The sequence below is a fragment of the Pelobates fuscus genome, chromosome 4, assembly GCF_036172605.1.
Source record: "Pelobates fuscus isolate aPelFus1 chromosome 4, aPelFus1.pri, whole genome shotgun sequence".
NCBI classification, from domain to species: domain Eukaryota; kingdom Metazoa; phylum Chordata; class Amphibia; order Anura; family Pelobatidae; genus Pelobates; species Pelobates fuscus.
In genome coordinates, this window is record NC_086320.1 from 58,688,141 (window position 1) to 58,702,358 (window position 14,218).

The 14,218-nt window shown below is 39.8% G+C and overlaps 1 protein-coding gene across 1 annotated transcript in view; it reads right to left on the reverse strand.

The window, feature by feature from the left end:
- The window catches only part of LAPTM4B (lysosomal protein transmembrane 4 beta), a 67,849-nt gene that overhangs the window by 34,087 nt on the left and 19,544 nt on the right, over nucleotides 1-14,218 (reverse strand). Inside the window, exons 2-4 of the mRNA XM_063451218.1 lie at nucleotides 4,849-4,960; nucleotides 3,074-3,147; nucleotides 95-217 (exon numbers count right to left, since the gene is read on the reverse strand). Coding sequence (XP_063307288.1) covers nucleotides 95-217; nucleotides 3,074-3,147; nucleotides 4,849-4,960 — 309 coding nt within the window. The remainder of the gene's footprint in view (nucleotides 1-94; nucleotides 218-3,073; nucleotides 3,148-4,848; nucleotides 4,961-14,218) is intronic.

Sequence of the window (14,218 nt, forward strand, 5' to 3'; positions counted from 1 at the left end):
GCTTGCAAAATGTGGCCGGGGCTTTGTTAGATTATTAGAGCACTGTAAAAAGTAACCTGCATTCTGTGCCCATCATAATTCAAGAGAGATTTACCATTTGTCGGAGGTAGTCTTGGATTGTGTTGGGATAAACCAGCACACTGATAGCTACCAGGGAGTTAAGGGCAAAATCGAATATTTGATAGCAGAAAAACGGGATGATCCAGGCTGCATGTTGCTACAAAACAAAGTGAGAAAGGAGAATGGTTAAATAAAAGGTAGTAATTAAAGCAGTAGACATGCTTTGAAATAGTTAAACTGTGTACATAGGTATGATGTTCTTTGTTCCTTTCTGGAATATGAATTAATCTATACGAATGTCAGCAAACCATAAAATGGCTGTGTAGACCAGTGTGGATAATCTTGACAATCTAGCTGCATGTGAACTACATTTCCTAAGATGCCCAACATCTCTAGCGCTAAAATTTGCAATTGTAAAATTCAATAATTATTGTAAATACTGTTATTATGCTACTGTTAACACAAAACAGGTGTTCTGACAGGGAAGCTTGCCTAGGGAGATGTCTCTTATATTAAAAGGACACTCTAGACACCAAAACAACCTTAGCTTAATTAAGTAGTTTTGGTGCATCAATCATACCCCTGTCTGCAGTCTCAGTGATCAATTCTCTGCCATTTATGAGTTAAATCACTTTGTTTCCACAGCCCTAGTCACACCTCCCTGAACACGTCATTTAAAGAGTCGTCTAATGTTTACACTTCCTTTATTGCAAATTCTGTTTAATTTAGAATTTCTTATCTCCTGCTCTGTTAATAGCCTTTTAGACCCTGCAGAGGCCTCCTGTGTTTGATTAAAGTTCAATTTACAGGGCAGGAGATAAAACTTTGAAGCAAGTTAACATCTGATCGAGAATTCAACTTTTTTTTTTCATGAAGGACAGGAAAGAAACAAACAAGTGTTTTAACTCCTACACGGCATATAATTATTGAACAGTGAGACTGCAGGGACATGACATATACACCAAAACTGCTTCATTCAGCTCAAGTTGTTTTGGTGCCAATAGTGTCCATTTAATGTTTAAAATCCATGTTTAATGAAGAAATTACTATAAGATGCAAAAATAACATGATAAACAGCAGTTGTAGTTTTATCAAAATACTATGTTTATCTTGTATTCGTGCTCATTTATTATAAAGGGAGAGTTTAAGCACCATAACTACTTCAGCTCATTGTAATGGTTATGGTGCGAGGAGTCAGAGTCATTTTGTCATACAGTTTTGAGCAGTTTGACAAAAACTGGGGTTCACCTGGACCCCAAAGTCTAGCCCCTCTGATAACAATGAGATAATGCAGTGATTTCACAAAATATGGAGAGAATGGCACTCAATAAATCCTTGCACAATAACCACTGTAGTAGTTATGGTGCTTGTTTAATGTACCTTTAAACAAGAATATGTGACTTCAGAAACCACCAGATATTTACATACCTCCCACATACTGATAAGGGGTTTAGAGAATGTATAACCTAAAAGGGCCCCAGCATATTATATTGGCTTTGAGGGCAACTTGGCATAAGTCAAATGACACAATTGTACATGTGCTTTTCATTATTTCTATATTATTATAACTGTTGTCTAATAGAATTGGGGCCTCATAGAAATGGTACTGTAAGACTGCATTTCTGTATGTGTTGAGCATAAATGTATTTCTCCTGAATAAATACAGGTACTCCTCACTTACCGGCCGGGTTCCGTTCCTACGGCCCGGTCGTAGAACGAATTGGTCGGTAAGTGAGGAGATAAGGGATTCCCTGCTCTGGTGTGCTTGACTATGTTCGGGGAAATTTCCCCGAACATAGACGAACGCACCAGAGCAGGGAATCCCTCTAAACTATGTTTGGGAAATTTTCTTGAACATAGATTTAAGGGATTCCCTTCTCTGGTGTAAAACTGTAAACGACTCTTAGGCATAATTACAGTTACTTCATTTCACCCAGTGGATTCAACAGCTTTTTTTCTGACATGGATCAAAATGATTAGCTTAACAGAAAAATCCGACTCATTCTTCAATTGTGCTAGGAAATATTTGTAACATTAGTAAAATCCCCTGCATTCGATAGTTTCTTAAAGGGTTAAACGTCTTTGAACTTTGTTGGCTTTAATTTGTAAAAGCATGTGTGTGGGCAAAGCCAAAGATCAGTCATGAGTTCTAAACAGAACTTATAACAGAACCCTCCTTTCCACCAATATCGGCTATAATCATCTGGCCCATGAAGAGTTGGTTGGCTTAACGTGATGTAAGGTGCAAGTCAGTAGGTAAGCAGGGCCCATCATGAATACTGCCTCAGCTCTGATACACAGTAATGAAAGCCTGGCAAACAGCCAGTTGTGTCAGGGATACCGGGAGATCTTGCAAAACATCTTTCTCTATCCTAACATGCATCTGCAAACCCACACTGCTGTATACCCGAAGGAGCAGAGCTAAATTAAGCGCAGAACCAACAGACTGGGGTTCTTAAAACAGCCACCACCTATTACCATAAAACAATTAGTCTTCGGCAATGAAGTTAAATAGGGGGAAGTTAGATTACTCCCTCCCCCCCCTCCAACTAACCTATAACGCAAACCGTATAAAGCTTTACAAAAAGGGCATATATAATTCTCCGTCTATTTTAAATAGTAGGAAAGACAGTTCAATAATTGTAATCACATGGTATTTAATGTAATCTGCATTCAGTTCTAGAATTGCATAACTAAAAGGACTGTGGTGACCTGTTTTGGGGGAATTTCCCCGAACATAGTTTTAAGGGATTCCCTGCTCTGGGATTCCCCGAACATAGATGAACGCAGCAGAGCAGGGAATCTCTCTAATTCCCATGACAGCTCGCACTTACCACCCCGCGAGAGGGTTGGTCATAAGTGCAAGCAGTCGCAAAACGAGGACCACCTGGATGGAGCTTTGAAGAAAGAACAGGGACTCAAGCACGTCTGTACTCTTTTACATTAGGTGTCAACCAACTTTAAAACGTAACTTGTGCTAAACATGTCTCAGCAATACATGATCTTTTGTTACCTTGTAAGCGCCATATGTTGCCATTGCACAAATGAGGATCATTAGGAGAGAAATTGAAGTAGCGATGCACATATCTACAAGACAGAAAGAGACATCAGAAACTGCCCTACAAGGATCACAGGATTGTTTACTAATGGAGAATTCAAATAGAATTTCATATTTAAAGGGACAATGTAACTGCTTCATCTCATTGAAGCGGTCGTCATAGGGATTGGAGTCCCCTGACACTATCCTTCCATTCAGTGTTAAACCATTTTTAATGTGTTAATTTCTGAACGAGAGTCTCCAGGAACCAATCCCCTCTGTGCTTCTTGGACTGATAAGGAAGTATTAGCCTGAGAAATGGTCAGCTGTGATTGGCTGAGGGTGTCAGCTGAGCCAATCACAGAGCACATTGCTGGTATGAATTGGTATGGCTATAAGGAAGTTTGTAATATTTACCTTAGCCATATTCCAGTAGGGGCTGGGCTGTGGGAGGCCAGGGACACATATTTAGTGTTACATTTCTCAAAATAGTGTAACATAGAATAGAGGGACTATAATCAAATTCAATGGCATGACATTTGAAATTCGCTTTGAATTCTCACTTTAGTGAATAACCGTGGCAATGTGAGTGAAAAGAGGGTGAATTACAATCCATTTTGACTGCATTATATAAATAAGGAAATAAAATAAAGGTTCAACTATGAATGTCCCTCTCTTGTAGAAAATGACCGACTCCCATCTGACATCTCTCAGCCAGCCCTGGGTTTATCCCAGTATGGCATTATGGTGTGACCACATTCAGAATGTATTACTTAAAACGTGTTATTTTAGAAAACATTAAAAGATTTGGATTTTTTATATTGTGTGTGTGCACTGATCCCTATTTGTGTATTTTGCATAAACGGAGGTTATTACAGCAGCCCTAATAACAACAACAAAAATGTCAAGTTGTGAGTTTGCTGTTCTAATCCCCTATGTTTTTCAGTTAAAGGAGAAGTGGAATCAGTGAACGACACCACCTGGTGGTAGAAAAAAATATAGAGAGACAGCCAGTTAGACTACACGAGGAGGGAGTAACAGTGGAATATGTAGGACCTGAACCATGGATAAAGAAAAATAAAAAGCAGCAAGATATAGAAGTGAAAATAAAAATGGGAAAAAAAATACTGTGAAAGGAAACTAGTGAAGGAAAGATACCAAAAAGTTCAAATATAAGCACACGTGGTGTAGATTGTGGTGTAGTTAGGTGGAAAGATAGTTTATTTAAAAACAAATAAATAAAAAAATAAAATAAAAAAAGGAGGCTCCACAAAACGTACACAAAGAGGTTTATAGAATTAGAAATACGGAATAAGGACAGATCTTTGAAACAAAATAAAGACAAGGCTGGTGGATTAAACAGAACAAAGACACTAGTGAGTGGGGGCAAGGAGAGGGGTGAGAATTAAAAAGAGACTGGAAGAGCGAACAAAACAAAACGTTCAGGTCGAAACAAAGATATAGGGACATGTTTAAAAAAAAAAAAAAAAAAGAATAAGATAGTGGACAACACAAACACGATTTATGCCTAGGGCTTCAATAATCCTGGAACTGACACATACACACATATATATATATATTTAAATGTTTATTATGTAGTTCTTTTGTTACTTGGGAAAACTGAAATCATATGTTACTTTTCATAGACATTTATGTTGCCCACAAGCAGCAAATTTGTTCTAGTTACATCCTACACATTGTTAAGAAGTACACCTGCTTCATACAGAATTTGTCGTGTCCTTTCTACTTACTGGCATCGTCCATGAAGTCCAGCTCATTTTTCAGCTCAGCGTTCGAGAGATGGTACAGATCTGGGTTAGCCAGGGCGCTCAATAATATAAGAAGGACTAACGAGTTTATTACCTGTGGAAGAACAATGCGGAAGGTCAAATTGTGAACTCATTTTAGTGTTTTTTTTGTGTTGTCATTTTTACTTTCAAGCTAAATGGCTTTACAGGTCTTAAGGTATAGAGGGAAAGTGTCACTAATTGAAATAAACATAAAATAATACAATAATATAGTCAATATTTCGCAAAAACTATTAGAATTCTAGAATGTGAGACCTTTTTTTTTTTTTTTTTTTATATTGTGTTACACGTCAGATTAATTATATTGAAATGTCCCCCCAGTTCCACTGGTGCATGTATGCCATATTTTTTTGCAATTCTAGAATAGCCCTCCTTAAACACAGGTTAATTAAAAAGTTTATTTTAATTATTTTGAGTGATTGACATTTGTTTCCCTAACATTGCTAACATTCTACCAATTTTTATTTTCTGGGCTGTAGTAAGTAAAATCCTGCAATAACAAAATAAGATATCTGGTCGATGCTGGGTTCCTCTCTTTATTTGCAAAGAATCTGTAAAACACAAAGCTTTTGGGGGACACAGGCCCTTATTCACTGTAAATGGCCATAATGTTCTAAACTCAGGCACTGTTTAGCAGTAATAACTCCTGGTTCTTAACCTATATCAAAATACCATAACTACTCCCACATGGCTGCATCCAAGGTAAATCTCCAATGCCATCCTTTAACCCTTGCAGTCCTATAGCTCACATCCAATCCGGTAATTTTATTTCCCTACCCCTTGTGTTCCTCACTTTCCATCTCACTAACACCTTTTCTCTCTCTTGACCTCTCTCGACCTCCAATAAAAACCTTTGTCTCTTTCACCACACCACCTAAACCCCCCTTTGTCTCTCTCTCCTTTATCTCCCCTAAGCCGAACTACTCATTAATTTAGTAGTGTGGATTGCGGGGGGGGTCGGGGCAGAGGGGGCCCACCCTTCATCATACCGTGCCCTTCTGCCTCCCCAAATGCAGGCACTGCATCAAGGGCAACGTGTTTGTTTGTTTTTAAATAATCCCTGGTGGAGATTGATGAATCCTCCACCCGGGATTATAAAAAAAAAAAAAATGATGGCGGGGTGGGGCTAAAGGTGCCTAGAAGACATTGGTCGGGGTGACTGCTTCACAGGAAGGGGGGGGCAGGAAGGAGTCCCTGTTTCCCCAACATCCAGACTCCAAGAGCTGCACTGCCTCCACTCCAGCCCAAAATGGACAGAGGTAAGTGTACATGTGTGTGTGTGACTGTGTCTGCCTCTGTGTGTTTGACTGTCTGTCTGTGACTGTAACTGTGTATGTGTGTGTGACTAACTGCCTCTGTGTGTGAGTGACTGTAAATGTGTGTGTGTGTAGCTGTTTGCCTATCAGTGACTATAACTGTGTGTGTGTGTGTGTGTGTGTGTGACTGTCTGCCTCTGAATGTATGTGTGTGTGGCTGTGTGTGACTGTAAATGTGTGTATGTTTGTGTGTGTGACTAACTGTGTATGACTGTCTGCCTATGTCTGTGTGGTTGTGTGCCTATGTATGACTGTCTGCCTCTGTTTGTGTTGCTTTCTGCCTCTGTGTGACTGTAACTGTGTGTGTGTGTGTGACTGTGTACTTCTGTGTCACTATAACTATGTGTGAATCACACTCTGCCTGTGTGTGACTGTAAGCCTGTGTGTGTGATTTTTCGCACAGGGCACCTAAAGACCAAGGTCGGCCCTGGCTCTATCTTTCCCAAAGTGCCCGCATGGAGGTCCCCAGTGTTTCCTCTTGTTTCAGATGAAGCAGTTTATGGACCCCCAAGGTGGGTGACTGTGAGCACATCAGATGCGAGCAATCTTCTGATGCTGGGAGCCGGAATATGACGTCATATTCTAGCTCCCTGCATCGGTAGGCTTCCCGTGAGGGAGCAGAGCAAGAGGATTACAGCTCCCTCACTGCCTCTGATGCGCTCACAGCCACCCGCTTCACTGCAGTCCCACTGTACCCCGGGTACAGATCCACTCCAGCTCTCCCAAAGGTAGGGAGGCTGGGTGGACAAATTAAAATATTATTAGTAATTTGTGAGTGTGTGTGAGAGAATGTGTGTGACCGCCAGTGAATGTGTGAGTTTTTTTGTGTGTGTATGTCTGTCAGTGAATTTGTGTGTGTGTTAGTGAATTTGTATGTCTGTGAGTGGCTGTCACATCAGTGAGAGTCTGTGTTTGTCATTGAGTCAGTGAATGTGTGTGTGTGTGTGTCAGTGAGCGTATCTGTGTCTGTCAGTGAATGTGTGGATGTCAAATCAGTGAGAGCCTGTGTCTGTCAGTGACGTCTGTGTGTTTGTCATTGAATGTGTGTGACTGTCAGTGTGTATCTGCCAGTAGGTGTGTGTCTGTCAGTAAGTGTGTCAGTGAATGTGTGTGTCTGTAAGTGAGTGTGTGTATGTCAGTGAGTCCATGTGTCTCTGAGAGTGTGTTCGTGTCAGTGTGTGTCTGTCAGTGAACATGTGAGTTAGTGTGTGAGACGATGACTGTCAGTGAGTGTGTATCAGTGAGGGCGTGTTGTCTGTTAGTCTGCCTATCCACACTGTCATCCCCACACCCTGCCTCCTATACTGTCACCTTCCTACAGCCTGCCCCCCACACTATCACTTTCCAACACACTGCCCCTCCACACTGTCACCTTCCAACACACTGCCCCCCCAACACAGTCACCTTCCTACACTCTGCACCCCATACTGATACCTTGCTACACACTGCCCTGCTATACTGTCACCTTCCTACACACTGCTCCCCTATAATGTAACCTTGCTACACACTGTCCCTCCCCTTCCAGCCCACAGGTAAGAGGCAGGGAGGGTGGTTAAGCCCAATTTAATTAAAATGGCTCACCACCCCAGCACTTATCCAACACTACATGCACTACACAGACACTACTTCATGCACTAGGCACATTGCATCCACCTCACAAACACTAGTTACACTACACAAACACTGCATCCACTACACACAATGTATTCAATACACACACTGCATACAATACAAATGACATCCACGACATGGAAGAAGCGGGGAGAAAAGACATGAAAGGGAGGGGAACAGAGACATGGATGGTGGGGAGGGGGGGGTCCCTGGCCCACCATGTGCCCCCCCTAAAAATGAATCCTAGAGACGCCACTGGTATCTAACCATCTAGAGATCCAGGGCTGAGCAACCCCACATCCAGGGATATAACCCCCCACAGCCAGCCCTAACAATGCTTATGCTCTAAACATGTTTGGTGCATACAGGGTTCAGCATCATGATCAATACAGTTCACAAATTTTTTAATGGCGGTGCAGATATTATTCTAGCCACACAATGCTGTGAATATTTTCATATTTCATATTGCAGCATATGTTTCAGAAAAATAACTATCGAAACGCTGCCATGATATTGTGAAAGAGACGGTTATGTCAAATTGGCTTAACGTTATTATTAATGCCATTTATATAGCGCCAACAGATTTCGTAGCGCTTTTATATATTATAAAAGGGGGGGGAGTTGCCCCACAATGACCATTCCTGCTCTAATATTGTAGTGAACCAGATGATAACAATATTGTGTGATAAATGTTAAAAAGTCTGACAAGGCAGAGTACTTGTAAACCAATAGATGTCACGGATAGGTGCGCACTCAGGAAATGGGCTTGATTGGCCCCACAGCCTCAGCAAAAACGTTTCGCCGCTGAATAAAGGGGAACCACCAATTCCCCAAAAGTGATTCCATTTCCAGCATTGAAGAATTAGCCGGCAAGTTAATGGAAATTGTAACTAAACTGCTTGTCTTCCACTGCGCCAGGGGTTCTGTATAGCCAAAAATAATACATTTTGTTGGTAGCCTTAATCATGTACCATGTTTATTTTAACACTGTTCTTTCAGGGTTAGAGTTCTAAACTATAGCAGATGTTGGATATTGGTGGTAATTCCAAATACTGTATATCCATCAACATTGCCAAGCGAGGTGAAATGTCTTCAAAGATTGGACTTACAGACTAATGGTGGTTTTAAAATGACACCAGCAGGAACCTTTTCACACACAGTTTTCACATTGTCCTATTCATCTCAAACCACACTGACAGCTTTCTAACTTGTCTAGACAAGGTTTTCCATTCTGGAAGCAGTACTGCCCCAAGTTCAACTACCTGAGAAAAAAAAAATAGAAAATCCTGGAAATAAGGTTTGGCACCTACAGGCACCCAAAACTTTACTTTGTCAAAAAAAAAAATTAAAAAAAAATTAATTTGTGTATATTTACTTTAAAGCTTTATTTGCTTTCACTTTTTAGTAGTGCCCAACTTTTTTTTTCTTTTTTACTAATTTTTCTATGTTTCAGAATCTGAATATTGTAGACTTGCCAGATGTTAAAAAGAGATATTTTAATTAATGTTTTTATTGTCAATTAAAATATGCAATGATCGTATTCTGATTTTTTTTATACCACTTCTGTAAACAACAGCAAACAGTTAAAACATACTAAGAATAAATAAAGTGTGCAGTAAACTCTGTAGATACATTTTGCACAAGTTCTTGGGCAAGAGTCCAGAAAGATACATGTTGCAAACCTCAGAAAGGTCACCTCTCCAATCCTGATTATTAATCCTCTGGCAGATTATGAGACAAGATAAACATCTTCGTGGTTTAAACATTTCAGAGATTTAAGCTATAAATAATTTCAGGGTTTGAAATTAAAAAAGGTCATCGCAGATTTAACCAAGTTGGGTTGTAATTAAATAAAACATTTTTTGTGTGACTTTGAAATGATTTTACCATTGGGGTAGTTTGCAGGCAATTAATTTACCTTAATTTACCTATATATTTATAGAGCTCTTTAAAAAATATGATAATTGCTAGGAATTCAAAAAGAGTTCATGTAAATTTAAAAATTTAGGGCAAATTAGCCAATTTAGAAAAAAAAATTCTAGTCAATTCTGTGTTTAGTTTGGCTACTGCCCTGACATTTGACATTCGCTTTGAATTCATAGCAATTCTCATTCTAGTGAAAAACCCTGTCAATGTTATAATGCTACAATCAGGATGATGTTTTGCAACCTAGAATTGTACCATGGGATTAGTTTAATAGGTGCTCTCTCAAATGGTAGATCTCATAGATAAAGTGTGAAGTGAAAATGTCTGAAATTGTACAATTGAGTACTTTGTATGCGATGACCGTAACACTCTCACTAGTGGGGCCTGCGTGTCAAATTCATATGCACGTCTCTGCATGTTACATATTGTTATTTCTTCTGCTCAACAAACCGCTTTGAGAAAAAAAAAAAAAGAAAAAAACATTCTGCAAATTTAGCTTTCTGATTACAGCCCCAAATTTTATATTTTTAGATAAGTTTTTTTTAAATGATTTTAATATTTTTAGATAAACTTGTTAAAAAAAAACAATAATTTCAAAATATTAAAAATACCAAAATAAAATACAAAAAATATATACCAATATAACTAAAAAATATATACAATACCTTGCACTCAGGCTGCTTGTAATGTCCAAAAAAAAAACGGGTGCAATACCAGGGCTGTTTATCATATATACAAAAAGATGTGGCTGCACTCACGGATATTCCTTTAAAACAACTTTTATTCGGTTCTATAAAACAGATCGACGTTTCAGTCCAACATGTGGACTTTCATCAGGATCATATGAACATGTGGACTTTCATCAGGATCATATGAACATGTGGACTTTCATCAGGATCATATGAACATGTGGACTTTCATCAGGATCATATGAACATGTGGACTTTCATCAGGATCATATGAACATGTGGACTTTCATCAGGATCATATGAACATGTGGACTTTCATCAGGATCATATGATCCTGATGAAAGTCCACATGTTGGACTGAAACGTCGATCTGTTTTATGGAACCAAATAAAACTTAAGTTTTAAAGGAATATCCGTGAGTGCAGCCACATCTTTTTGTATATACCAATATAACTATATATATATATATAATATGTCTCAACATTTTAAAAATACATTTATATTTTAAAAGTTAATCCAAAAATATAAAATTATTTGAAAAGATTATTCAAAAAAAATTTAATAGAGGCTAATAGTTATTACAGGAAAACCTGGTCATAATTGTGTTATTGATAGGAAAAATCCAATTCAAGCAGGATTACCAAGTAAGAATTTCGTTAGCTCATGGAAGACCTCTTGATGTATACCTAAACTTTAATCCGGCTATGGGTAATTTAAACTCTGATCTCACCGATTTTGGATGGAAGCAGTTTTAATGTTATTTTAAACGAGAGTTATAAACAGTCACCCCATCCTGAACCATATACGAGCCTGCATGTATCAATCTTTATAGTGCATCTGAGAAAAAGCGGAATAGAAGAGGTATTAGGAAAAGATCTTGGTACATGTATAAGCATATTATCGGACTGACACAACTACATTAATGGAACGCTATAGCATTTGGAATGTTTGTGGTCCAGGATAGGAAAAAACATTGCCTCCTAATTTGGAACCTTGAGCTGATTTGAGTGAAAATCATGATCCTGTTGTTAGAGAGGGACCAGAAACATAAATGTGTATTGTCCCATGTCTGCCACCAGCCATAACACATTCTATGCCCAGCAAGGATCCTGCAGAATGTAACAAAATGGCAACACTCTCAAGAAATGGAACTGAGGCGGTAGACTGTGGAGATTAAGTCCTGGACACAAGGATTGCATGTTATCAGATCTCAGGCTCCCTACAATTATTAAATTCCATTCCCCTAATGACAAAGGTGCCAGGGGATAACCCATCATGTAGACTATGGAAGCCAATGTAGATATTTCTTGGAACTCTTGGCTTTGGTCAACAGACATACCTGGATCTTTGCTTCGAGAAGTTAAATGAACAAAGCCAACCAAATAAAAGGAGGCGCAGGCATAGGGAATGTATACGTAGGATGTGAGTTCTATATTTGCAATGTGGCTGTGTGAGATAAGGAGTTATATGGGTTAATAAATTAAAACACCCATTCGCCTGTCATTTTATTGAAGGGCAAAGGGGCTAGTATAGCGACAAAGAATGCTGTATAATATGCTGTACGCTTACTCTTGACAAATGGGATCATTCAGCCACTGAATTGTTGTACACTGGGTACAATAAATAAGCAGGGCAGCTTTTTGCTCACAGAATACTTAAGAAGGATTTAAATCACTAGCATCTTTCATAATGGCTTCATTCTGCTCTCCATCAGATATGTCAAATTTATAGCACATTATGAACGACCTACAGCTACCAGCGGGAAAAATCAAGGCTACCAGGTGTTCTACAGCATTAAATGAGGGGGGGGGTGAGGAGGGCACATTACAATAACCATAAATTCAGTTTTGTAATCAGTGCAAAGTGAAAACGGAAATCTGTAAAAAAAAAATGTTCTGCAGCAGCTGAGCTACATGATTCTATGTAAATAAACATGTACTTCACGCTGATTGGGCTTCGGACAGGGTCCTATACATTATTCCTTTAATTATTTCCACTCTGTTTGTATCCCGGTACTTGTGCCATGGCAGCTCAATGCTTGCCTGTCTTCTCTCTCCAGCCCAAGCTGCCTAAACGCTGAAGACATGATGGCAGAGAGGGCTGCGTAGAAGGATGGGGATATAACATACGGTTCTACTTCATGCACTCTTCCACTCAGCGTACGTTTACCATGTACTGTATGTATGACTGGCACAACACAACAAAAGAGATCAGTGTGAGCTGTTGTTGAGATGACTTTGACATGACAATCATTGTCCTTTTATCTGTATAGTATTTCAGAGTCAACTTTACAGTGCTCAGGGGAAAGGAGGTACCCAGGTTAATAATGTGACAGTAATTAGCAATGGGGCAGATCCATGATATCTCATTGGCTGAGCAGCTTTTTTACTTTACGTTTTTACTTTCATTTCAATCATCTGCTCATGTGATGTCCATATAGCTACTGTGCCAAATCATAAAGGTACACTATAGGTATCAAAACAGATTTAGCTTAATGAAGCAGTTTTCGTGTATAGATCATGCCCCTGCAGTCTTACTGCTCAATTATCTGCCATTTAGGAATGAAATCACTTTTGTTCCTGATTATGCAGCTTTAGCCACACCTCCCCTGCCAGTGAATCACACAGCCTGCATGAAAAAAAAATTGTTTAATTTTCAATGAGATGTAAACTTGGTTTAGAATGTTTTTTCCTCCTGCTCTATAAATTGACATTGGTCACACACAAGAGGCTCCTGCGGGGTCTATAAGGCTATTAACAGAGCAGGCGATAAGAAATTCTAAATTAAACTAAATTTGCAATAAAGGAAGTGTAAACATTAGATGACTTGTAACAGGAAGCGTTTAGGAAGGTTGTGCAACTCACATGCAGGGATGTGTGACTAGGGCTGCATAAACTAAGTGATTTAACTCCTAAATGGCAGAGAATTAAGCAGTGAAACTGTAGGTTGCACAGAATATACACAAAACTGCTTCATTAAGCTAAAGTTGTCTGTGTGCCTATAGCGTCCCTTCAAGATGTGTTGGTAGCTTTTCATACATTAGTGAATATGCCTGGTGACTGGGAAAACTAACAAGGTGCTGCCTCTCTTGTTCTTCCCTTCATATGTATCTGGGATTAATCTGTCCCACCATCCCTCCTGGTCTCTACAACCATGGTTAAAGGGCCACTCTAGGCACCCAGACCACTTCAGCTTAATGAAGTGGTCTGGGTGCCAGGTCCAGCTAGGGTTAAACTGCTATGTTTATAAATGGGTTAAGCCTTCCCCCAAATCCTCTAGTGGCTGTCTCATTGACAGCCGCTAGAGGCGCTTGCGTGATTCTCACTGTGAAAATCACAGTGAGAGCACACAAGCGTCCATAGGAAGGCATTGATAATGCTTTCCTATGCGACCGGCTGAATGCGCACGCAGCTCTTGCCGCGCGTGCGCATTCAGCCGACGGGGCGGAACGGAGGAGGATCTGAGGCAGAGAGCTCCCCGCCCAGCGCTGGAAAAAGGTAAGTTTTACCCCTTTTCCCCTTTCCAGAGCCGGGCGGGAGGGGGACCCTGAGGGTGGGGGCACCCTCAGGGCACTATAGTACCAGGAAAACGAGTATATTTTCCTGGCACTAAAGTGGTCATTTAACCATGTGCACTGTCAGTGTTGTTGCACAGTGCTGAGCCAAGTCTTAGCTGAACATTTCGTTGTGCTGCTGCCCACTAGATGTGTGAGTCTTGAAGTTTTATTTATTTTTGAAAAATTGCTGCTTGTCACCTAGCTCCAGTGCCACA